Source organism: Halichoerus grypus, chromosome 3 (assembly GCF_964656455.1).
Source record: "Halichoerus grypus chromosome 3, mHalGry1.hap1.1, whole genome shotgun sequence".
NCBI lineage: Eukaryota > Metazoa > Chordata > Mammalia > Carnivora > Phocidae > Halichoerus > Halichoerus grypus.
The window spans coordinates 21070180-21095789 of record NC_135714.1 but is presented as its reverse complement, the minus strand read 5'-3'; the positions used below and the strand labels follow the sequence as shown (position 1 = coordinate 21095789).

The 25610-nt window shown below is 44.8% G+C and overlaps 1 protein-coding gene across 8 annotated transcripts in view; it reads right to left on the bottom strand.

Moving 5' to 3' along the window:
• Positions 1–20282: 20282 nt before the first annotated feature.
• The window catches only part of RBPJ (recombination signal binding protein for immunoglobulin kappa J region), a 220561-nt gene continuing 215233 nt past the window's right edge, over positions 20283–25610 (bottom strand). For all 8 annotated transcript variants that reach the window (XM_078068470.1, XM_036099850.2, XM_036099851.2 and 5 more), the window contains 2 exons: positions 24664–24767; positions 20283–24550 (listed from right to left, as the gene is read on the bottom strand). In XM_078068470.1, coding sequence (XP_077924596.1) covers positions 24235–24550; positions 24664–24767 — 420 coding nt within the window. In that variant the 3' untranslated portion in view covers positions 20283–24234. The remainder of the gene's footprint in view (positions 24551–24663; positions 24768–25610) is intronic.

Below are 25610 nucleotides of genomic sequence, written 5' to 3'. Positions count from 1 at the left end.
GGGGGCGGTGCAGAACCAAGAATCAGACCCAGGCAATCAGCTACAAAGCCCATGCCCCTAACTACACCTCTGCAGGTCACACTGCAGATGCTGACAGCTGGTGCCAAGCAGAGCCCCGACACATAACAGGGGTTCGCTGTTTGTCAAAGGAATAAATAAACGGTGCAATGGTTTCACCTGCGTGCGTCTGAGAGCCTCGGACTGCCAGTGACTTGATTTCTGGGGAAATGCTTTATACTGCTTCCATATCCTCCTAGGCTGAAGGATCGTAGCGGGTGCTGAAATTTTTTATTTTTAGGGGGAAATGAATAAGTGATCATGATGAATGGAAATGCCTTCATCACGCCACCTTAGATTTCATCCTCCTTAAATTTTTACCAGGAGCAGCATTTCCGGAAACAACTTTTCTGGGTGATTCTGATAACATTTCCTGTGTCTGCTCTTCTGGGAAAGCTTTCTTCAGAGACCGTATCCATGCCACTCGCCGAACAGTGGATGAGGACTGCCAGGTCCCATGTCTTGTAGACTCACAGATCCAACCAAGCCGGCACCTGCTCGACAGAGTGCTGCTCAGGGCCCTGGATCCTGAGGTTTGTAGGGACAGAGAAAGCCTGTGGTCTGAAGCTTGTCCCCTTCCTGGTCAGAGTGTCCGCTGGGCACCAGGTGGGCATTGCCCAAGCTTGGAATTCGCAGCTCCGCTGCTGGTTGGTGCTTTTCCTCTAAGTAAGCGCTGGGCTTGGGTCTGAGCTGGACCACCAGGGGGAGAGGAATACATACAGCATTCTTCCCTTCACGCATTCCCTTATCCATCACTTCACGGCCACTGCTGAGCACCGAGCAAGTGCCGGTCACTCTGTCAGGGGCTGGAGGTTTGAAAAAAGAAGGACCAAACAGCCATCCTCATAACTGCAAAGTCAGGGAGCCAAGAGCAGTGAGGGTGCTGGTGGAGGGAGAGACAGTGGACAGCCCCCAGAGGAAGTGATCCTTTGGGCCGAGCTCAGCAGAGTAAGTCGGAGTTCAAGGCGCCGTGAGTTGAGAGGAAGGGCATGTAGGCAGAAAGAAGAGACAGGGCGAAGGTGCTGGCAGAGGTAATGTGGGTGGCGCAGAAGTCAGGGGACGAAGGAGAGATGAGGCTGGAGAGACAAGCAGGGCCCGCCCCTGGAGGACTTTAGGATTTGTTAGGAATGTCGTCGTTCACACTCGGACACTGACAGTCCAGTAATGGGTAATGGGTTCAAGAGAAAGAGATGTGATGCATTTCGAGAGAGGTCCTGCTGGCTTTTGCGTGGAAAACCGGAGTGGATGAGGGGAGACTCATTTCGAGGCTGCTAGAGAACCCCATACAAGAGATGGCAGAGGTTTGGACAAGAGCGATGGCCTTGGAAGAGGAGAGCATGAAGAAACGTTTAGGACCCAAGTCAGCAAGATGGCTTTGTGATCAGAGCAGATTCAGAAATGTACTTTCTAGTCCCACCCCTCCCACCAAGGACAACTGTAAGACTTGCAGGCCCGAGGACCTCAGTCTTCTTGGAAGCCATTCCCCACATTCGTATCAAACACCCACATCCCATGTTAAATACACATAATTCTATAGTAAAAAACAAAAAAAAAATTCTTTTGAAAAGATTCTTATGATTTTGCCTTTTGAATTATTTAGCTACATGTTTAATACATTTAATCGGCAAATGGCCAGTTTCTTGACAATCATCAGGCATACCCCAAAATCCTAGCCAAGTGAGAAAATCTAACCATAAATCATTTCCAAATATAATAAAATTTATACTTTATTATATGTTTTATGTATTACACAGTATATTTTACTACATTAAATAAAATACAATAAAATAAGAAATATTTGAGTGTTACACTGGATAATTCATTAGGTTAAGGATGTGATGTTTTGTATCCATTTTGCACCGGCTCCTCTGGCCCGGCCTCACCTCCTCTGGCTCCGCCTCACCTGCTCTGGCTCCGCCTCACCTCCTCTGGCTCCGCCTCCCCTGCTCTCAGCCCCTGGTTTACTTTGGCCATTGCGGTAACAGGCACCTGGAACGGGAGCCACCTCTGCCCTGGGCCTCCCCTGCCGCCCCTTTCCCTAAGGGAATTACAGAGGACCAAGGTAATCATCTTTTTAAAAAAGCACTCAACATACATAAGGTGCCCAAAAGGGTTAACTAGAATTACGCACCAATGAGTCTCGTTTGGAATTGTTACAAGGGAACCCCTTGACCCCTTGACCAACGGGGGAGGGATAAATGCCATCCTCTCTCTCCCCACCCCAGCAAGGGAAACATCTCCGTCATCCTCTGCTTGGCTTTCAGGATGGTGCACAGCGGGATGGACCCCACTTGCCCGCCGCAGTGACCAACTTTATAGTGCACGTCTATGCCGCTCTCCCCCTTCCTCGGCCCCCCATTCCCAGTCTCCACCACTGTTTCTTGGGATCCTTTCACAAAATAAGCTACCTGCCTGCAAGCTATTTGTCTCAGGCTCTGGTTTTTGAGGGAAACTAGGCTAAGACAATTGGTACCAAAAGTGGTTCTAAAATGTAAATGCTACCATGAGATTAGGGGACACTGGTGACAAGTGGAATTCCTGAGGTCCCCTTTCCTCTGGAAGGGGCAGGAATTGTCCTTTCTGGAATTGATGCCAGAGCCAGACAGAAGTTTGCCTTCCCTGCCCACAGCACCCCTGCCGGGACCGCCATCCAGCATGTCAGCGCTTCGGCTGAAGCAAGCAATTCATGGCACAGAGGTGTGGCGGTGGGTGCACGCCCCTGAGAACCGCGGGTTCTCCCATACACTGTGTCAGCTGGAAGCAGCCGCCTAATAGAATAATAGAAGGAACTATTAATGGTTCAGCTAAGATGTCAGCTCAAAGAAGCACCCGGTGGGGTTGGGGTTCTGTCCTTCAGGAAGAAATACATGCACTGAGGGGCGCCTGGGAAGCTCAGTCGGTTGAGCGTCCAACTCTTGATTTCGGCTCGGATCACGATTTCAGGGTCATGGGATCGCGCCCCACATCGGGCTCTGCACTCAATGCAGAGTCTGTTTGAGATTCTCTCTCCCTCTCCCCCTCCCCTGGCTCACACTCTCTCTCTCTCTAAATACATAAATAAAATCTTAAAAAAAAACCAACCCTGTCATATAGGCACTGAATCACAGACCAAAATATGCTACTCTCTTCTCAAGAGAGAATACTCAGGTCCAGGAAACAAAGAATAGAGGTGGAATTTGTCCCTTTCCCTCCCCCGCCCACCCACCGAGGAACCCACTTGCAGATTTTGATTCCTGCTGCTCCAGTTTGAGGCTTTGCCCAGTACCTGGAAAGTTTCAATCACTGGTAAATTGAGAGAACCCACCATTTATGTCTTTCTGAAAAGATGGTGGATCTAGGGCTGGCAAAAGACAGAGGGAGATGAAGAGGGAGAGAGATGAAGATGAAGATGAAGCCATCTCCTGGAAGTATCTGTAAGAGTTGTGGGTCATGGGTACCGGCCATAGAAGTGGAGGTCACCAGCCAGAGACCCAGAGGAAGTGGACACAGGCATAATAGGATTCTGTACCCAATTCCACTGTGGGGTTCCCCCTCCCCCCACCAAGTAATTCTGGGACACTAGCTGTGTGTCCTGCTATTTAACTCAATTCTGACCTGGAGATAACATCAGATCCCGCAGATTAAGGGCTCAGCCCTAGAAACTGCACCGCTGCCTCCTCCCCACTTCAGAAGTCAGTTGCAAATCCAGATTGTCACCTGCGCTTCCATGAGCACAGCGGCGAAGAAAGAATTCTTGAGACATTGTATGGTACAGCTTAGTAAGTTCATTTAAGTAGCAGGGGAACAGGACCCGTGGGCAGAAAGAACTGCACTTTTGCAGTATGGAGCTGGTGGTTATATGCTTAGTGCTCAAGGCGGAGGGGACACATAGGGAGTGTTAGATCATAAATGTTTTTTTCAAATTTCTACTAGTGGGGGCGCCTGGGTGGCTCAGTCAGTTAAGCATCTGCCTTTGGCTCAGGTCAGGCTCTGGGGTTGAGCCTTGCATCCCTGCATCAGGCTCCTTGCTCGGCAGGGAGTCTGTTTCTCCCTCTGCCCCTCCCCCACCCCCCCACCCCACTCATGCTTGCCATAGCGTGCACTCTCTCTCTCTTATCTCTCTCTGAAATATTTGTAAGATGTCTCTTCTCTCTCTCTGAAATATTTATTTATTACTAAATCTTTTTAAAAAATTTCTACTAGTAAAACTACTTTTGAAACACCCGGTGTTTATCATTCAGTTCGATATTAACTATGGGTGAGATACAGAGGCAGTCATGAGACCCTTTAAGAATGTAGCAACCAGCACGTATTTGATCCTTATCGGAACTATGCAGGCTTTAGGTCAGCCCTCTGGGCTAAGGGTGAACATTTTTCTGCTTCTGTCCCTCATCACTTCTGACCGACCAACTGGCTATAGATTGGAGGTTCCAACGACCCCCTCCTTGGGTTTGATTAATTTGCCAGAGCAGCTCACAGAACTCAGAGAAACATTTTACTTACTAGATCACCAGCTTATTATACAAGGATATAAACTGGGAACAGCCACATGGAAGAGATACACAGGGCAAGGTGTGGGTTAAGGGTGTGGAGCTTCCATGCCCACACGGCCCCCCTCCCCCGCCCTCTCTCTCTCTCTCCCCCCTCTCTGAGTGCACCACTCTCCCCAGATCTCCTTGTATTCACCAACCCAGAAACTCTCGGGACCCATCCTTTGCGGTGTTATGGAGTCTTCATTACATAAGCACGACTGATTAAATCATGGGCCATTGGTGATTGAATTGAACCCCTAGGCCCCCTCCCCTCCCTGAAGTTTTAAGGCAGGGGGATGGGGGGCGCTGGCGGTGGGCCCAACCTGACGGTTCACAGTCCTGAAGTTGGCTCCACCCGCAGCCAGCCCACAGCCTTCTGTGCTTTTGAAAAGTCATCTCACTAACATAACAAAAGAAACATTTATCTCTCTTATCATAGGAAATTCCAAGGGTTTTAGGAGCTCTGTGCCAGAAATGAGGACAAAGACCAAATACATATTTCTTTTTTTTTTTTTTTAAGATTTATTTACTTATTTTGGTGGGGAGAGAGAGAGAGAGAGAGCAAGAGCAGGGGGGAGGGACAGAGGGAGAGAGAGAGAATCTTAAGCAGACTCCCCAGTGAGTTCGGAGCTCTATGTGGAGCTTGATCCCAGGACCCCGAGATCACAACCTGAGCCGAAACCAAGAGTCAGACGTTCAGCTGACTGGGCCACCCAGGTGCTCCTTTAAGGATTTATTTATTTATTTAAGAGAGAGCCAAATATATATTTCTTATTATAAATCATACTATCACACATGAGCAAAGGCCACACACAAGCCAGATCCAGAGTCCAGGGTAAAACTGAGACATAAGGGAGCTGCTTGGGAAGGAGCACACAAGCAGGGGCAGAGGCAGAGGGAGAAGCAGGCCTCCCGCTGAGCAGAGAGCCGGATGCAGGGCTCGATCCTAAGACCCTGGGATCATGACCTGAGCCGAAGGCACACCCTTAACCAACTGAGCCACCCAGGTGTCCCAGTATATCATTGTTTTTATTCTGGCTATGACAAAAGTGTTGATTTGTTCAATGTAAACAAAATACACTACAAATTTGAGAACAATGTTTAGTATTCCTTCACTTTTTAAAAGATTAGATGTATTGTGGTACTATTTACATCCAATGAAATTCAATCTTTTTATATGGGTTTGACAAATAGTTGTGTACCTGTGACCACAATCAACATATGGGGCATTTCCTTTACGCCCCAAAGTTCCCTGGACCCCCTTTGTATTCAGTCCTCTCCCTTCCCCCTCAGCCCCCAGCAACCACTGCTTTGATGTCTGTCCCCAGGGTTTTGCCTTTTCTAGGTCATGTGAAGGAGTCAGAGTCTGAAGCCTTTGTGAGCGGCTTCTTTCACTTAGCAAGGGGCATTTGAGATCAAGCCAATTATTTCACGTAATCAGTAATTCATTCTTTTTTGTTGCTAAGTAGCATGACATCATATGATGTGTTACCGCAAACTTGTTTATTGCTTATACATTTATTTACAGGAATTTATTCTTTCACAATTCTGGAGACCAGAAGTTCAACATCAAGATGTCTACAGGCCTCTGGGAGATTCCGTTTCTTATCTTCTCCAGCTTCCGGTGGCTCCAGGCCTTCCAGAGCTGGGACCTGCATAACTCCAATCTCTGCCTTGGTTCCCAAGTGGTCTTCTCCTCTTCTACCTCTGTGTGTCACTTACAAGGACAGTTGTCTTTGAGTTTGGGACTCAATTTGGATAATCCAGGATGATCTCATCTCAAGGTCCTTTATTTTTCTTCTTCAAATTTTTATTTAAATTCTACTTAGTTAACATATAGTGTAATATTAGTTTCAGGAGTAGAATTTAGTGATTTATCAGTTACAGACAACGCCCAGTGCTCATCACAGGTGCGCTCCTTCATACCCATCCCCCATCTAGCCCATTCCCCATCCACCTCCCTCCATCAACCCTCATTTCGCTCTCTATTGTCTAGAATCTCTTATGGTTTGTTTGCCTCTCTCCTTTTTTCCCCTTCCCATATGTTCATCTGTTTTCTTTCTTAAATTCCACATATGAGTAAAATCACATGGTATTTTTCTTTCTCTGACTTATTTCGCTTAGCATAATACACTCTAGCTCCATCCACGTTGTTGCAAATGGCAAGATTTCATTTTTTAATGGCTGAGTAATATTCCATTGTATACATACATACCACATCTTCATCCATTCATCAGTCAATGGATATTTGGGTTCTTTCCATAGTTTGGCTACTGTTGATAGTGCTGCTATAAACATTGGGGTGTAGGTACCCCTTTGAATCAGTATTTTTGTATCCTTTGGGTAAATACCTAGTAGTACAATTGCTGGGTCATAAGGTAGCTCTATTTTTAACTTTTTGAGGAACCTCTGTACTGTTTTCCAGAGTGGCTGCACCAGATTGCATTCCCACCAGCAGTGTAAGACGGTTCCCCTTACTCTGCATCCTGGCCATTTGTTGTTTCCTGTGTTGCTAATTTTAGCCATTCTGACAGGTGTGAGGTGGTATGTCATGGTGGTTTTGATTTGCATTTCCCTGATGATGAGTAGTGTTGAGCATCTTTTCATGTGTCTGTTGCCCATCTGTATGTCTTCTTTGGAAAAATGTCTATTCATGTCTTCTGCTTATTTATTAACTGGATTATTGGTTTTTTGACCTCAACTGGAGCAACTTCTTACTAGACAGGTTGCCGGTGGCAAGGGAAACAAAAGCAAAAATGAACTATTGGGACTTCATCAAGATAAAAAACTCTTGCACAGTGAAGGAAACAATCAACAAAACTGAAAACCTGCATAGGGAATGGGAGAAGATATTTGTAAATGACGTATCTGATAAAGGGTTAGTATCCAAAATCTATGAAGATCCTTACTTTACATCTGCAAGGACACTTTCTCCAAAAAAAAGGTCCCATTCACAGGTTCCAGGGATTAGCACGTGGATGTAACTTTGGCGGGGGGTGGGGGGGACGGGGGGAGGGGGGCTACCATTCAACCTAGTACATATGTATAGACCAGTTTGTTTATTCTTTCACCAGATGATAGACATCTGGGTTGTTTCCAGTTTGGGGACATTATAAATGCAACTGCTGTAAACAGCCACAAGTCTTTGCACAGACCTACGCTTTTATTCCCTTGAGTGTGGGATCAGAGGGTCATTCCTTCACTTTGCAACATACGAGCTGCTTCAAGAAATGGAAGTGGCCTCTCTCTGTCCACCTCGGGGTGGCCGTGCCCCGAGGCCCCAAGCTCCCCCAGCTCTTCCCACTCTTCTGCTCCGCCCTGGCTTCCGGCAAGTTCCGGGCTGGTCTTCCTACCCTGTCCCCTGCCCCCAGGCCCCAGAATCAAGGACATTTATAGAAACTGGCTTGTAGAGAGGAAGAGCCTGAGCAGGGCCCCGGGCCTGCTTCCTCAGGCGCCAGCCTCCCGGCTCAGACGTGGCAGCTTCTCGTGCCTGGCTCGGGAGGGAGTCCGGGCAGGCGGGGGAAGCGGCAGAGAGATGCGCGTGCCGCGGCGCCCGCCTCCGCAGCCGGGCGCCCCCAGACAGGCCCGCCGAGATGCCGTTCTATAATCACCCTGTAATTGCGTTATCTCGAGAAAACAAAGGAACGGTCGTTATCGCTAATCTGCTCGGACTCCCCCGCCGAGACAGGAACTCAAACAGCCTGGCCTGTGTTTGGCTACACATGCCCTCCCCTGGGTTCAAAGGAGTCTTCTGTTCAACGTCGACATTTGCTTGCGAAACTTTTCTGTTGTGCAGTTTTCATTGTTTGCTTCCGCTTTGTCCTTGCCCGGCGTGAGAACACCCGGACGCCGGGGCCCTAACCCGTTGTGTGAGATCCTGCACACCTGTGTGACCCTCGATCGCCGGCTTACCTCGCCCCGACTAGGCTACCCGCACTCCCAGAGACCGAAGAGCCAATGCAGCCGTTTGGAAACGCCGCTTGCTGGTGGCTGAGCTGCTCCCCCGGGAAGGCAGCCCCCTCCCCTGCAGGGGAGCAAGAACCCCGACACAGTCTCCACCTCCCGCTTCCATCATTGGCTCAGAGGCTCTTCGAGGTCTCCGTCCTTGACCTGGCTACACTGCAGCACTAACTCAGCCTGTCCCTGCTCTGCCCCGTGTCCTTGGAGGCTCCACTTCACCCCTTCCCCTCCAGCGCTCGTTCCCCTCCACTTAAAAAGCCCCTCTCTAACCATCTGTGGGCTGAAACGCCTCGCTGTTTGCAGGAATTCGAAATCTCCGGGCAGAGATGGAGAAATCCGCCTCCTTCCCAATCCCAGTTCGCTTTTATATTCTCTGCTACTCCGGGGGCATCCTGAATGGTGTGCAGCCTAATTCCAGATGACAAACGCGGGTTCTGGGAGGCTGGGAACAGGGAGCATTCGCCCTTCTTACTAGAGGATGCCGACGGCTGTTCAGACCCAGGTAACTCTCCCCCGCCCCCCGCACCGCCCCCACCCCTCCACCAGCTGGTAAATCTCCGTGGGATGAAAAGCCACTTGGCTTCAAACATAATGCACGTTTGCCTTTTCTCTTCCGAGCAGGCTGCCTGCCACCTAAAAGCCTAGCTGCGTTTCCCAAATCAAATGTAGCATCTCGCGAATGGCTCCTTCATGCCAACTGCTTTTACACATTCGACTGCATTTTTATGTTTATCAACCTCTGTGAGGCAGATTTCGTCACCCTCATTTTAGAGAAGAGAGCACTGAGGCTTCCAGAAATAAAGTGAGGTGTCTGAGACCGCAAGCCAGGAGGGACGCGGACCCGGAACCTGAGCCCAAGTCTGTGCCCCGAAGGCACAATGCCCTTTTCAGTGCCAGGCTGCCTCCCCCAGCTCTGACATAATTGACGATATGCTCTTGGACCAGTTAGTTGCTCTGAGCCTCAGTCTCCTCCATGAAATGGGAATAAGAAGTTCTGCTTCCTAGAGTTGTGGAGCACTTTAAACATGAGATCAGGGGGGTAAAGCAGTTAGCACAGTTTGGGGCACATGCGTGCTCAGCAAATGGTACCGCCGCCTGTTCCCTGGTAATAGCCTTCCAGCTTTGGATGACAGTCAGGCCGTGGAATCTTCCAGCTGCAAGCACCTTGACAACCATTTGTGACAATCGACCACGTTACAGACCTGGAGACAGAGGCCAAAGAGTTTCGGGGAACTTCCTGTGGCCAGGCGATGTGTTGGTGAGAGACTGGGACTGACACGCGGATCTCCTGAATCCATGTTCATGCTCTTTCAACTACAGATTCAAGTTCATCAAGGCTGACTTTTGGAAGAAAGGAATGTTTATATCTTGGCCTCTGAGCTTCTCAGCTGCATTCCAGGCCCCTCCTTACCCAGCTTCCCTCCCTCCCTCCCTTCCTCCCTCCCTCTCTTCCTTCCGTTATTTCTTGATAACAAATTGCAATTGGGGAAAAGTTACAAAGGAAAGACAGATGTGGGCAGATAGTTGTTGACCCTTGGTTCCCAATGTGCGGTCCCTGGATCGGTATCAGCATCACCTAGAAACCCATTAGAAGTGCAATTTCTTGGGCTCAACCCAGACTTCTTGAGTCAGAAACTCTCTTAAAATGGATCTTATGATAACTACTTCAGAGAGATTAAAAAATATATACTGTATCCATCAAATGCACTAAGAACAGGATGTTATGAAAAAACAAGAGCTTTAGAAAATGAAAAAAAAAAAAAGAGCCAAATGAGAAAATGGAGAGGAAGGTTAAAAGAAAAAGTAGAGGAAATCTCTCTGAAAAATGGAATAGAAAGACAAATGAAAAACAAAGAATAAAAGACAAGAAAATGAAAGAATCGGTCGGGGTGGTGGGGTTGGGAGGATCGTCTGACTGGTAGGAATTCTGGAAAGAGAGAACAGAGACAATGGAAGGGAAGAAACTTTCAAAGAAAAAACACTGGACAAAATTCCACCAAAGCACCAAAGTTCCTAAGTCCTACCCACTTCCTTTTTACCTAATAACAGAAATCTTCATTGAGAAAAAACCCCCGAGACACTAAATCAATTTTTTACCATCCCATATTCTTGGCTGCCAAGAATCCCTTCATTCCCACTGTTGATATTCTTGTCTCTACATTGTGTCTCTGGTCTTGAGTAGTTCCTGTCACTTCTAGACTTCCAGAGTAAGTCATTCTTTACAAGTTTCTGAATTAAAGCATAAGCCTGGGTTTTCAAGGTAGATTGGACATACCACCCAACAGTGTGACTAATAAACAGTCATCCATTCCACAAATATTTACTGAGCACCTAATATGGGCCAGGCACTGTGCCAGGGTCTGGGGACACAGCAAGGAACAAAACAAAGCTCCGGGTTTCAAGGAATTTTCATGCTGGTTGGTGGGCAGAAATAAACAAGTTGATGAGTAAATACACAAAGTGTCAGGTGGTGATAAGCACCATGAATAAAAAACAAGTCAAGGGTACAGAGAGCAAAAGGAGTAGAAGTACAATTTTGCATAAGGTGTATAAAGATGGTAACCTGCGGGAAGTGAGGGCATAGATCTTGGGGACATCAGAGGAAGAGTGTTCCAGACCATTCTCGGTAGTTTCATTGTTAAGCATTTTTGCCACAAGCATTTTTGCCACATAACTAATTGGCCATAAGGCAATTTTGCCATAAAAGGTAAAACCATGAAAAATCAGAGAGGGACATTCATTAAAAAGAACATAATGAAATGTGAAAAATGAATAACAAAGTTAAAAACTTTATTGCAAAATACAAAATATTTGAGTACATTTAAAATGTCAGCGGGGGCGGGGAGGGCACCCGGGTGGCTCAGTCGGTTGAGCGTCTGCCTTTGGTTCAGGTCATGATCCCAGGGTCCTGGGATTGAGCCCCGCATCCGGCTCCTTGCTCAGCGGGGAGTCTGCTTCTCCTTCCCCCTCTGCTGTTTCCCCTACTTGTCTCTCTGTCAAATAAATAAATAAAATCTAAAAACTGTGTGGATTCATGGCAATGCGCAAACAACGGATTTTATTTTGTGGGTTCTATCTAAGCACTTGTCTTCGAAGTCTTTCATTCCTAGTATTACATTTTTTTGCTTGTTGATTCGTCTCCTTGTTCAGTATTGTACTTTTTTTTTCCTGCTAAAATTCCTTCCTTCATTAAGAGGAATATCAGTTGTTAAATACTAGGATGCGTATGTGTAACTGAGCTTTGTATTGCATTGTGAAAGCTCTCTACACTGTTTTGTTCTTGGCATATCGTCATATGTCCTAAAGTTCTATGGGAAGTGTGGGTTCAGAACTCTGTGCCACTGTACAGACCATTATAAGGGCTAAGATTTATATAAAAATGGGAGTGTTGCATCAATGGGGAAATGAAACTAAACTGTCAACCAGTTGATGAAACCAAACTATCAAACCAAATTATCTACCAGTTATTCTTTTTTATTAACTTATGGCCAAATTGCCTTATAGCCAATTAGTTATGCAGTGAAGATGTCCATGGCAAAGATGCTTACGGCAAAAATAGTGGATGCTCTTCCAGACCTTCCAGAACCACCAATGCAAAGGCCCTGAGGTGAGAGCATGTTTGGTGAAATCTAGGAAAGACAAAAGAAGTCAGCGTGTCTGGCATACAGTGGGCCTGGGGAGAGGGTGAAAGATGAGGACCAAGAGTAGCAAGGCAGGTGAGGGTCATGAGGAGGTCTTTGGATTTGGACTCTGAGCAAGATGAGAAGTCAATGAACAGCTTTAAGCAGCAGAGGGACACATTTTCACAGAATCCCTCTAAGAGGGCCTGAGAGGAAGCAGGAGGAGTGGTCAGAAAGTGACCCTAATAACCCACGTGACAACCAATGGCAGCTTGGCTCACAATGGTGGTGGTAGAGGTGATGAGACGTGGTCAGAGTTTGAATATATTTTGAAGGAGTTGTTGACTAGCTTTACTGATGGACTGGATGTGGGATGTGAGAGAAAGAAATGAATCAAGACTGACTTCGTTTTCTCCCTAAGCCACTGGAAGCATGGAGGCCCCGTTTACCGAAAGGGGAAGACCGGCTGGGGAAGGGGAAGAGATGGGGATTGGAGAAGGGGGGGAAGGGGTGAAGCGAGGAAATCATGGGTTAGCCTTCGGATGTCGAGTAAGCAGTTTTATCTACAATCCTGGAGGGCAGGCAAGAAGTTTGGGTGGAAAAGAGGATGTGGGTGGTCATCTCCACATAGATGGGAGACGGGGACAGATCACCGTGGGAGGAGTGTAGTTGGGGAAGAGGAGGGGACAGGACTTTGCACTGGTGCTGTCCCACGTTTGCAGGCTGGGGAGGTGAGAAGGAGCTAGCGGCGCAGACCCACAAAGAGTTGCCAGAAAGCTTGGTGTCCCGGAAGCCAAGTGAAAGAGGGTTTCAGCAAGGAGAGAATCATCACCTGTGGCAAGGAAGTGAGTAAAAGGATGCCCAAAGCCTTAAAGCAATACTGTAATAAACCGCCTTCCATCTGGCTCATACAAGGTGGGTTTGCAAATATTTTTCCTCAACAGCTCAGAAAACAAAGTGCTTCATATGCCTTAATGTGCGACTTTCGATCTTTTTAAATATCTCCACTTTTGCTTCACAGGTTAGAAAGGGAAACATACAAAAGCAGTTTCAGTTTGCCCCGGGCCCCAGTGCCCGTGCTCAAGTCTTTTCCGCCTGCCCACGGTGAGCCAGACTCCAGGGTATGGGCCCGAAGCTCTGCTCTTGACACCCAGCCAGGGTTCCAATCACATGACAGAAAATGTTAAACATCACATTCCAAAGAGACTCCTGGTGTTGTTAACACATATTCAGAGGATGGTAGTGGCGTATGATGGGTATGTGTGTGTGTCTCCCCTTGGGCTAGTAATGTTTCTGGACTCTCCTACTTCGCCTCTCTCTGCTCACCTTGCATCTAGAATCCTCTTCCCTAGAGGGAACTTGTATATTGTTGATGTCGTTTAGATCTAAGATCACAGTGAGGGAAAGAAGACGTGGCCTTCCGAGAGCCACGCCACAGAAAAGTGGCCAAGAGCAGCGTGGCCGGTTTGAGTGAAGATGCCACTCATGGAGGTTTTTGTCATAATTCAGTCTTTCTGAACTTGCAGAATTGCTTTCATGAGTAAGGGAGCTTAAAAATGAGGGGTTTTGGTGTTTTTTTCAAACCAAGGATTTTTTTAAACGCAGGAGTTGTTCAACATTCCTCTAACTTCTGGGTACACCAACTTCTTGGATGCTACGGGGCTCTGGGGTTTCTGACACACTGTCAGGTCATGAAGTCTCCTGTGCATCCTCCCTATAATTGCATGTGAACATTTCAATTTTTAGACAGGCCACACGATCGGCCCTGTAACAAGCATCTGCCTAGCCCATTTGCGGTCTGGTATAAAAGGCCTTCTCGAGCGTAAAGAGAAATTTTAACTCTGTGCTTAAAAACCAGTAAGGCTTGGAGCACCTGGCTGGCTCGGTAGGTAGAGCATGTGACTCTTGATCTTGGGGTTGAGTTCAATTAAAAAAAAAAAAAAAAAGAAACAGAGCTTCTTCTAAAACCATTATTAGTGAGTTCATAGTGACTCGGAAAACACTGATGTTAGTTAAACATAATCACTTCTATGGAGTAAAGAGGCACTTTACTCTTTCTGTCAATCACTCCCAATCCTCTCTGGGGATACATGAGGCCCTCACTACCCAAAGCTGGGTCTCCAGACAGCAGCACCAGAATTGCCTGGGAGTTTGTTAGAAATGCAGGATCTCAAGACCCACGCCCACTGACCTACTATAAAGTTGGAGAAGCGCTGCCCTGGGTTCGGTACTGGAACCCCTTTCTTACCTATACCCCTCCCTCGGTGATCCCATCAGGCTATGGCGTTAAACACCATCCACCTGGGAGGGGCTCCCAGATGCGTATCTCTAGCACAGACTGCCCCCCTGAACTCCAGACCTGAACACCTAACCGCTCACTTGACATTTTAACGTGAAGTCTAATAGTCATCTCAAATTAACATACCTAAAATTTACTCTGGGTCTCCTCCTCCCCCCCCACCCCTTCCCTATCTTGCAAATGGCATCTCCATTCTCCTGGCTGCACTCTGTGTAGGGGAGAGGTCACTCCCGAATCAAACCAGCAGGGATGGCAGGTCGGCTGCTGTTTGGGCTTCCTGGGTCCATGTGCCAAGCCGCACCAGGGTCCCCGCGGTCCTCACGCAGTCCTCAGCCTCGGCCTCCATCCCTGCCTCCAGGTGGGGCAGGAGAGGCTCAGGAGGGGCTCTCTCTCTGGAAAGAGGGCCGATGGGAATCCTGGAGTCACAGCCGACTTCCTGATGGAAGATCTTCATACTGAACATAACATACTCAGTACCTCTAGGATACAACAGTAATCTTCACCCATATATACCCCAGGACGCTGCTGGGCTGTTGTGATGGTCAGATTCCATGATCTCTGACCTCTAGATGAGTGACGTTTTCAGTCTGAGCCCTTATTAGGTAAATACATGTGTGCATGTAAATAAGTAAGTTTTGTATCTACACCTAGTCTCTCTCCGCTAGCAGGAAAGCTCCATGTAAGCAGAGCTTTTATTACTGCATCTGCAGGGACTGGTTGTAATAGAGCAAAATTAACCAATTCCACAAAGTTACTAATACTGAGTAAGGGGCAGAGGCCAAGAATACGAACACGTCCTAATGAAGGGTCACTCCATTCCACAAGGAAAGACATGAGGCTCAGAGAATGGTTTTTCCCCTAACAGACATAGCTGGAGATTCTACCCATCTGACCCTGGTAACCTGTCATATTTATACAATACCATGTAACAACCAATTCCCACGCCCCACTAGTACCCCATGGTCCCGTGACACTGAAGAACTCGCCCTTGACCACGCACACCCAGATGCTCCCAGCTCCTTGCCTTCCATTAGTCCGAACCCCAGGACTTACCTGCTGGAGTCCTGAACGCCTCTCTCTCTGCGGCACTGTTCAAACGCTACCTTCTCTCTGCTCTTTGGAGGCGTCTTAGTAGTGCCTCCAAGCCCTTATCTACCCCAACTAATTACCCAGGTCCAGTGCGCCTGGGTTTGAGTCTCAGCTTTGCCACTTGAAGCTGTGGAACCCTGCAAATGACCCTTGCCTTTCTTTTTCTTAATTTCTTCATTGGTAAAATTAAGGTAACAACAGTAAGACTTACACCAGTAACAAGTAATAAAAACCTATTCAAGTTAACTCAAGCGCTGAAGGGCAATGATAAGGATAATGGGTTACCTCTGGGAACTCAAGAACAGGAATCTAGTTAAGTCTAGTAAGGGGGTGGAATTGGGAGTGCTACCAGTTTTCTTTGGGTGTCTGCTTCATGCTCCCTATAAACCAGTTCACTTCCCATGTCAGTTCCTATGTCAAAACAAGGCCCATGTGATCTCCCATCTGCTCCCTGCACAATCACCTGCAGAACCCGACAGGAAGTTCCTTCAGTGGTCCTGAGTCGATCAGCTACCATGGGGTTTTAAAAAAAAAAAGAAAGAAAGAAAAAAAAAAAAGCACACAGTTCCCAAGAGCCCATCCTGTGCAAGGAGCTTTTTTAAAAGGTTAAAAGGCCAGAGGAGATGGGAGGGCTTTTCCTAATGTGGCTCATGATCTGAGCATTCTTCTCAAAACTGCCTACCAAATTGGCTCATAGGAATTTGAGGAATAAGAGAGGTTTTCACGTAAAGCCTTTAGCACAGAGAATACACTTAATACACTTTATTACAGAATATACTGTTTGTAGCCCTCTAGAGTAATTGCCTAGCGTCTGTTCCCCCATCCTGGCAACTTCAATTTCCTTTGTGGGTAATTATCTCTTTCCCTACTGATTGTCAGTCAGGACTCAACACGGGAACCAAAAGAGCCCCTAGAGGTTCCTTTTAACTGACCTTTCCTCTAAATGCACAGCAAGTGCCAGTGACCTAGGCTCACATGACCAGTTGCTGTTATCTGCAAAACTGCATCTGGAGATGACTTAGGAATGAGACAGGGAATGCACAGGGGCAGTGCTCCCAGAGCAGACCACTCTTACGAAGCAGGCTCCTGGGTTAACCCACAGGGGTTCTGTTTCTAAGCATGATTCAGGCGTCCCTTCAATCCTGTGGGCTTCTGCTTTTCTTACAAAATCCCCTTTCCCTAGTAACCGGTCTTGGTTTCTGACTTTAAAACGATTTTAACTCCAATGGCCATCACAGTGAAGGTGTACATTTTTAAAACTCTGAGGTATTAAATGCAAAACAGTCCTATCGTGGTTTTCTTGAATGAATAAGCAACAACCGGGCTTGAGGACCAAACTCACACTGATCCTAAAGACCCAAGCCAAATGGACTCCTGAACCCGACCGAGGACAACCGAAGCAGGTGTTCTGCACTTTGAGGCTCAATAGAGCTAGGACCACAGCTAAGGGCTTTCCATTTGTGCCCCTTCTAATAACTATGTGTCATTTCCCCCCACTTACAAATGGGACAAAGGAATAGTGGAGAGCTGCAGAATCGACCACCTAGACAAGTAGTGGCGGAACGGTTTATGATTTGAGCACCAATCACTCAGGTCACTATTCATACCCTGGTCTCTGAGCTCTGGTCTTCCTAACGCCAACATAGTGGGTCCAGGAACATGTGAAGTTAGAATTGGCTACTAAACCTGTTAGAGATGAGACCCATTATCTTCACCTGGAAGATGGAAAATGTTTTCAAGTGTACAGGCTCATTCTCTCTAGGGTTATGAAATTTGCACATTATTTACAAGTAAGGCTTGGATAGGGGGACTAGCCAAGACGTCAGCCAGGAGATATTAGCATAATAATAATAGTAACAATAATAAACACCTAGCAACTGAATAGCTCTTTCGAGTTTATAAAGCATTTTCAACCTACAACTACGTTTGGATTTTTCAATTTCTCTAGGGCTGTTTTTCTCAACTGCAAAATCTGAGGATTGAAATAGAACAGCTGTTCACTATAAAGTTCCTTAAGACAGAACTTGTCACAGAACCACTCCCTAGTAACCCGAGTCCCTTGATCTTTTGGTAACTGGGGGCTTGGGAAGTCCAGTGTGGCACTTAGGAGCAGGATCCTGGGCCTGTCTCTTCATCTCTAAAACAGGCATGAGCTCACAGGGTTGTGGTGAGGATTACATAGTGGCCACCAAACAATTTACAAGTGGCCAAAGTGACTTTTCCCAGTCCATTCACCATCTTAGCTATCTACTGAGAAAACCCAACCAGGACTTACGATGCTGTAAACCCGAATACTGTCATCTAGATGGACATCCAGTATGTGGTTTAAACTGCAAACCAGAAGGTTTTTAGGATGAGCCTGCTCTGGACTGAATTGTGCCCCCACTCCATCCATTCACGTTGAAGCCCTAACTCCCAATGACTCCATCTGGAGATAGGGCCCTTGGGAGGTAATTAAGGTTAAATGAGGTCCTCAGGGTGGGGCCCTAATCAGATAGGACTGTGGCCTTCAGAAAAACCGATGTCTCTCTCTGCCCTGTGAAGCCACTGGAACGGTGGCTGGCTGCAAGCCATTAAGAGTTGTCACCTGAACCTGACCACGCTGGCACCCTGATCTGGCCTCCAGCACTGGGAGAAAATAAATTTCTGTTGTTTAAACTACCCAGTCCTTGGTATTTTCTTACGGCAGCCCGAGCAGACCAAGACAAGCCCTTAGTGGAAATTTTCAGAAATGGCAACACCCTGATAGAGCTCAGAGCCTAGACTGTTACTGGCCATTTAAAAATTCCCACTTGTGTCTTAACAAAGTCGAACTTCTGGTACTATCCAGAACTAGGGATGGACATTCATGTTTCTAAGCAAACAGCCGCATATCCCATTATCCTTCAGCTGAAGTTCTTCCCCCAAATCACACCATTTGCACCTTTGGAATCTACCAGCAAATTCTCAAGCTCATGAACTCTCTAGGACATTTAGTGATTAAGGTAACATTGTCCTTGAAGTCACAATTATTTTCCCCCAAAACTTTTCATTGTATCATCTAAATATCTGAATGCCATATTAAGAACTTAGTTATCATTACTTTGTGTTGTATGGTGAGGAAGAACAGAGAGGAAGCTTGCAAGGAGAAAAGTTAGTTCTAGGTGAAAGGAACAGCTATCAAGGACTGCCCCAGAGGCCACTGTGGAAACCACCTACTTACACTCTTTGCTCCTTTATATGGTGAAGGCAGGGGGTGCTTCTAGATGGAAAGTTTGGATTTAAATAAATACTAGTGACCCTACTCTGTCCAGCACCAGGAGAAATTATCAACCAGATAAAGGTGCCAGAAATGACTGACCTACACATTTGTACGAGTAAGTAAGGTGGTAGAATTTAAGAGATGAAAAGCAAGGACTACAATCATTATGCCGGAAAGAACTTGATACACACCTCAACTTCACAGATACCTTTAAACAATTTTTTTTCAGAGAATACCAGTTTAAAGTGCCAAAAAGCAAAACATTCTGTAAATCCAACAGTTATATCGACGTTTGGTATGAACGGTCCTTGTTGTCAAAACCTTCCCCCTTTATCTGTATTAGAGGATATTTACCTGCCTTTTCAGTGAACCAAGATAAGTCATGATTTCTACATATATGAGCCTAACAACTTTAACTCAACTACTTACTATCTCTGTGACAGGCACATAAACGACTTTATCCTGAACACAAAGAACTATGTGTACGACTGACTGTCCATTTCTTCCAGGCACTATCGCTTGGCCTTCTGGTTTAGGCTGTAACCGTTAGGTCAAGATGAATCATCTCTTTACATACATCGGCTTCATCCATCTCCCTCATGATTTCCCAGCACTAAACTTTTTCTAGGGTTTTTTAGTCTATCCTTCTAGATTTTTTTTTTTAAAGGAGAAGACTCCCTTCTGTGATCACTTACCACTAGAACCTGATGTAGCTTGCCCTCTGCGTCTCTATAAATGGCAATCATCTAGGGGTTTGGTGACAAGAAGAAGAAAATAGACTTAATGGATCTTTGGTAAGATTGCTTAGAAAGGGCTCACGTACTATTTAGAGCAAGGAATATATGATTATGCTCTTCTAAACTTTACATCAAGTAATCACTATCAATCTCCACCTTTAAAAGCTTCCAACTAAATTGTTTCTTATTTAACAATCACTATTTTTAGAGTAAGAGGTCTTTAGTAAAATTCTGGTAACGTATTTTTTTCTTTTGGGAGAAGTCAGATAAAAAACTTGCTATGATTTAAAAAATATGTAACGCCCCCTCCCCCTTTACTTTGTTTCCCTATTTAACAAAGAAGGCTCTCTCCAATTAGGAGCCCCCACTAAAGAGCATAAACCATCATTATATGTTCTTCTGTACGGCAAACCAAATGACAACTTTATACTGGAAAGCAAGCTGCTGCTAAATTAAATACTCTTTAATCTTGTTGAGAGTAGCTTGAAATGTTCCTGAATTGGAAGATACACCCCTTGAGTGACAAAGCCCCTTATTACAGGGGGGGAACCCCAAAACACTCCCTCTCTCTCTCTCTCTCTCTCGGAAGTATGACATAGTTAAAAACACTGAAAAAGAAATTCACATAGCTATCACTTTGATGTGATGCAGACAGCAAGCTAAGATTTTTAATACGCAAACTGTGATATGTAATTTAATTGTATCTTTATGAAGTATTCTGAAATCAAAAGAAGGTCATACATGCATCAGGCACATTCGACAGAAGACTTTTACAATGGTTTACATTTCCTTTTTATTTATTCCTTGAAACTGCCGTATTGCAGGTTTCTCATGGATGAAATATGGAACTGAGCAGATTCTTTTTTCTACAAAATTATGGTATAAACTTGCTCAATTTTCTATCTTATTGCTAATAAACCTTACAGGCGCACAGTTTGTAAAATAAACCCCTTAAGGACTGAATGCGTAGAGCATGCTGCAAGGTACAAGAAATAAGCTAAAAATGAGCATATAAACCTACATCTGGACCAACACAGTACTGAATGCTGGCAAACATTTATCACAACACAGGGAAAAATTAATAAAAGGAGATACAGTTCAGTCCTGAAAGGGTTAAATAGAAACCCTAATATATTATTGTTTCTAATCATTCATCCCACATTACAGTGCTTGAAAACAAAGTCAAAAGTCTGGCACAGAAATTACACACATTTGTTCAGTACTCATCAGAAAACACAGCTGCTTTTGAAATCAAAAGTAAGTAACTTGGTTAATAATTGAATAGCATTTTGTTTAAAAAAGGAACCCCTCCCCCCTGTGGATTATCTGGTTAAACATGAGGAGTTTAGTTCTCAAAAACTGCATTGGGAATATTCTGTGAGGGCACAGATGGTACCAGTTTCATTTAAAACACACACACACACACACACACACACACACACACACAAAAACTAACCAGTTATGATCGCAAATAAGTCTGTGCAGAGAATGATAAATACTTCACTAACACATAAATGAGGATGCCTTTAGTTGCCACAGTTGAAGAAAAGTCAGCAGCAGGTTAAATATTATCCTAGTGTTCAATTCGGGAAATCATTCAAAATCAAAAGGGCATTCTACATTTAAAGTCTTTTACTTGCCTTCCCAATCTATGTGATCAATTCAATGGAACTAATAAAAACATACCGGATCACAGACTCAGTTTCTAGCATATTTTTAGAAATTGCATAGCTCATGAGAGCAGAAGATACACTTCTAAAACAGAATTGAAAAACAAAAACAAAACCCCAAACTCGAATGTTCTCTAAGCAGCCACCATTCTAAGAGAGTCGTTATGAGGAAAAAGGACCAGCATCTCTAATAATGCCATCGGAGGAGGGGCTGTGTTCTTCTATAACCAGAGGACAAGGCTCCCATAAATTATACACTGAAAATGATTCACCAATCCATGAAGATTTTTTTTAAAAGCAGCTGACAAAAGAACTATTGATTAAAATAAGAAGGTACAACAGACAAATCATTTCAGTCTTTAGTTTGTGGTATGCAGAATGGCATAAAATAGCAAGGGAAATGCCTGTATAAGTACATTCTTGGACTTTTCAAACAAAAAAACAAACAGGAAAAGGCTTTACAGTCTAATATTTCAAAATCATCTTATTAAAAGAAACAAAGAGCCAAAATAAGGCATAATTAAATAGTAAAAAAGCAAAGTTCATTTTAATAAAGCCATCAACTTGAAAAATTAATTGGAGCTGCAAAGACAGGTAAGGAATCGTTTGTTCTTCAAAAGTATCTCATCTGTTATCGGTTAATTTAACACAGTTTCCTAACTAGACACCAAACCTGGGGAGTGGCCCATTCAAAGGACAGCGGCACTGAAAATATTTCCACACTCTGAACAAAAAGCACTGTATAAAGACTACTTCGGTGACTCAATAGAGAAGAAGAAATACTACTCGGAAATGAGCAAGTTTGCAAGAAAGCAGCTAGTAAACAGTTAAAAACAAAGACAGATAAGGCCACAATTCTGCCCTCGATCACTGGAACAGATTTAAAGTGTGAGGCTGGGTTGGCTTACAGGAGAAGCTAGTGACTGGAGCAGATCTGAAGAGAAGGCTTATATAGACAGAAGAATGCAGCCTGTGAGTAATTAAAAAGGCTTGCAGTAAGATAAAACCACAATAACTTTGATTTAACCACTAACGTGTTTTACAAATGACTTCCCCCTTGAAAACCGAAGAAAAGGTGATTGAGAGAGGTTAGCAATCGTATTCACAATGACATAGTCTGAGCAAAAGGATGGGTGATGAAGACAGCAAAGCTCGGGGGACAAAAAAAAAAAAAGAAAAGGCTACTAATAAGATGTTTAGAAAGTCTTCCAATGACAATGTCTTCAAAATCGCCCAGGACACCAGAAAGACAATGTTCTGTCTGGAAACACTGCAGGAAGTTAGTTTTGCATTCATAAGGTACTTGTGGCTCCTGTTTTATGGGACAGTAAAAGCTTACCACATTCTAGAGGTAGTTTTTAACTCTAAGAAGGATGATTGTATTACTAGACTGTGTCCTATAAGTTACACACAGGGTTCCCGTATTAAATGTAGCCCAGTGAGTCGGCCGCAATTTCTGAGAAACCGAACGAAGGCATAACCAAAGTGCGGGAAGGGAAGCAACGTGAAACCGGTGAGCCGAGCGTCTGAGGCCAACACACAACCCTGAATGCAACTAAATCTTAACTGAATGGAAAAGAAATGTTTTCTGAGTAGGAGACATTTGTGGAGACACTCAGTACTGGGGAAGAGAAGACAAAGAAAGGCAGGAGAGATATGAAAAGATAAATTACATTTGCAGTTTTATAATCTCACAACTATCTGTTCTAAAGTACTGTCTTCCAAGCTATTTTAGTTGGTCATCTAATAAAAGCATCTTGTTTTAAGGTTACAATGTTTTGACCTAGGCTACAAAAAAAAAAAAAAGTAAACACATGCTTTTGCTGAGATTTTCCTCAATAAGGGCACCATCTACCAACTGGTAGCAAATACTTCTCATGATATATATATATATTTTTTTTGTCATATGCCGACAAGGCAGAAAACACCCTGCTGAATGAAATCACTGGGAACGTTCCAAGTTCAAAATAATATGTTTAACTTACACATAATACAAGTTATGTACAAGATCAGGGAGTTGTGGGGGGGCGGGGTAGGGGTGGGGGAAGGGACCTGAACAAATCCTGAAACATGGAGATACATTTACGCATGGGAAAAGGGGAGAGAACACTCCAAATACCATGTTCTGCGCCATTAATTCATTAAGGACTAAATGGCCACATTTAATTCCACCTCTTGGAATACCACTATAAATACTTTAAAAAAAAAAAAAAGAAAACAAGGAAGTAACTACGGACAGCGTCTGAGAACAGAGACGAAGTTAACGTACATTGCATGTATTGCAGGCAAGGCAGAGGCATTTTTTTTTTTAAAGCTTTTGCACAGACTTCATATAATCTTAAAAAAAAAATATGCGGGCCTTTACAAGATTTGACTTGCTGAAATCAAAACAATTTCGACTCATGAAAAGTCATTAAGACATCTGCCTAAAAAAAAAAATAACAATAGTTCCAGCCTTAAATAAAAACAAAAACAAAAAACCCTGGAAGAATATGGTAATTAGATTAAACAAGCATGGTCAGGCTTGGAACTTGAATGTACTGAAGAGCAGAAGCTCAAAGAGGGGCGGGGAGGAAAACAACCTATTTGGTAACAAAGGTGTACTAGATACTGTGATATAAAAAAAAGGTATGGTGAAAATGTACCTTTTGCTAAAGCTTATGCAAGTTCCTTGGTCCGTAAAAACTATGTTAGATTTGTGTCTTCTAGGTTGATTAACTTTTATTCCAGCCACATCTATATTTCTTGCCCATTTAAACAAAACCAAACAAAAGCCAACCAAACAAAAAGAACAGCTGGAAAAAAACACCGAATTCCAATAGTTTGTACATTTCCATGTTTTGCTTGTCTGTTTTACTGTGGCTTCTGCACGTCCAATCAGCACTTGTAGGTAATGGGGTTTTGGAACAGTATCACCTGGTATGAAAAGTTTTCCCAAGAAACCACAAAAGATGGTTCATTTTTTTTCCTTTTTCTTTCTCTCTCTCTCTCTTTTTTGTCACCATTTTGCCGCACTCAAGTCAGTTTAAGTCCTAGCAAAAAGACGGTAGTTAGGACACCACTGTTGCTGCAGAGGATGTGACACTGGTTGAATTTGTGCTGACGTTTGTGTAACCTCCCTCGCTGTTTGTGTTTGATTCATTAGGGGGCACTTGGCCTGAACTGGCTCGAAGGATGGCTCCCGCAGCACTGCAGTGTGGCCGTGGCCCTGGTTCTGGCGTGTAGGTAAAGGTAAGGCTGGTGGAATAAATGATCCCATCGTTACGGACCAAAGTTACTGGGACCTGGACTGGCTGTCGGACCCATCTCCAGCCTTCTCGGAATGCAGAAATGTCTGGGACAACACACAGCATGCTCTCTCCACATCTGGGGGGGGATAGAAATCACTTAGAAGCCACGTACGTTTTACAACTGGAATGAACCCCATGTACCCACCCCCATCAAAAACTCCAGATGATTTAAGAAGTTTCATTAAGTACCTGTACATAGTTTCAGCTTCTACATCCCCAAACCACACTCGTAAATTTGGAGTGAAATTCTGTCCTGTAAGTTCAAGCATTGCTACATCACCACCGCCATTCAACTGAAAGTCACAGAAAATGAGAACAATGTTGAGAAAAATTTTCATTTTTCGTTGAAGTACACAGATCAGTTTTTCATTTAACTATGATTTGTGAAAAAAATGAATAAAACTCTATTTATTTATTTTTAAAGATTTTATTTATTTATTTGACAGAGAGAGACACAGCGAGAGCAGGAACACAAGCGGGGGAGTGGGAGAGGGAGAAGCAGACTTCCCGCTGAGCAGGGAGCCCGATGCGGGGCTCGATCCCAGGACCCTGGGATCATGACCTAAGCCTAAGGCAGACGCTTAACGACTGAGCCACCCAGGCGCCCAAAACTCTTCTTTTTAAATAACATGATTATAGGGGCGCCTGGGTGGCTCAGTCGGTTAAGCATCTGCCTTGGGCTCAGGTCATGATCCCAGGGTCCTGGGATCGAGCCCCACATCAGGCTCCCTGCTCAATGGGGAGCTTGCTTCTCCCTCTCCCTCTGTCCCCCTTCCCCCCGCTTGTACTCCCACTCTCTAATAAATAAAATCCTTAAAAATAAGTAAATAACGACAAAGTGAGCTAAACACATCAAGATAACATACAAGTAGATTTAAACTTAAATTTTCTTATATAAAAGTATGCTCCTATTTTTTTTTTTTAAATCAACAATGTATTAACAACATCCCCAAATCACTAGATTTGGAGAAAAATCAAATTTATTGTGAAATAAAAATCACACCAAGTCAGAGCTGGGAGCAGTTATAAAGCACTAAAAGTCAACTTGTGAGGGGCACCTGGGTGGCTAAGTCATTAAGTGTCTGCCTTCCGCTCCAGTCATGATCCCAGGGTCCTGGGATCAAGCCCCACAATCA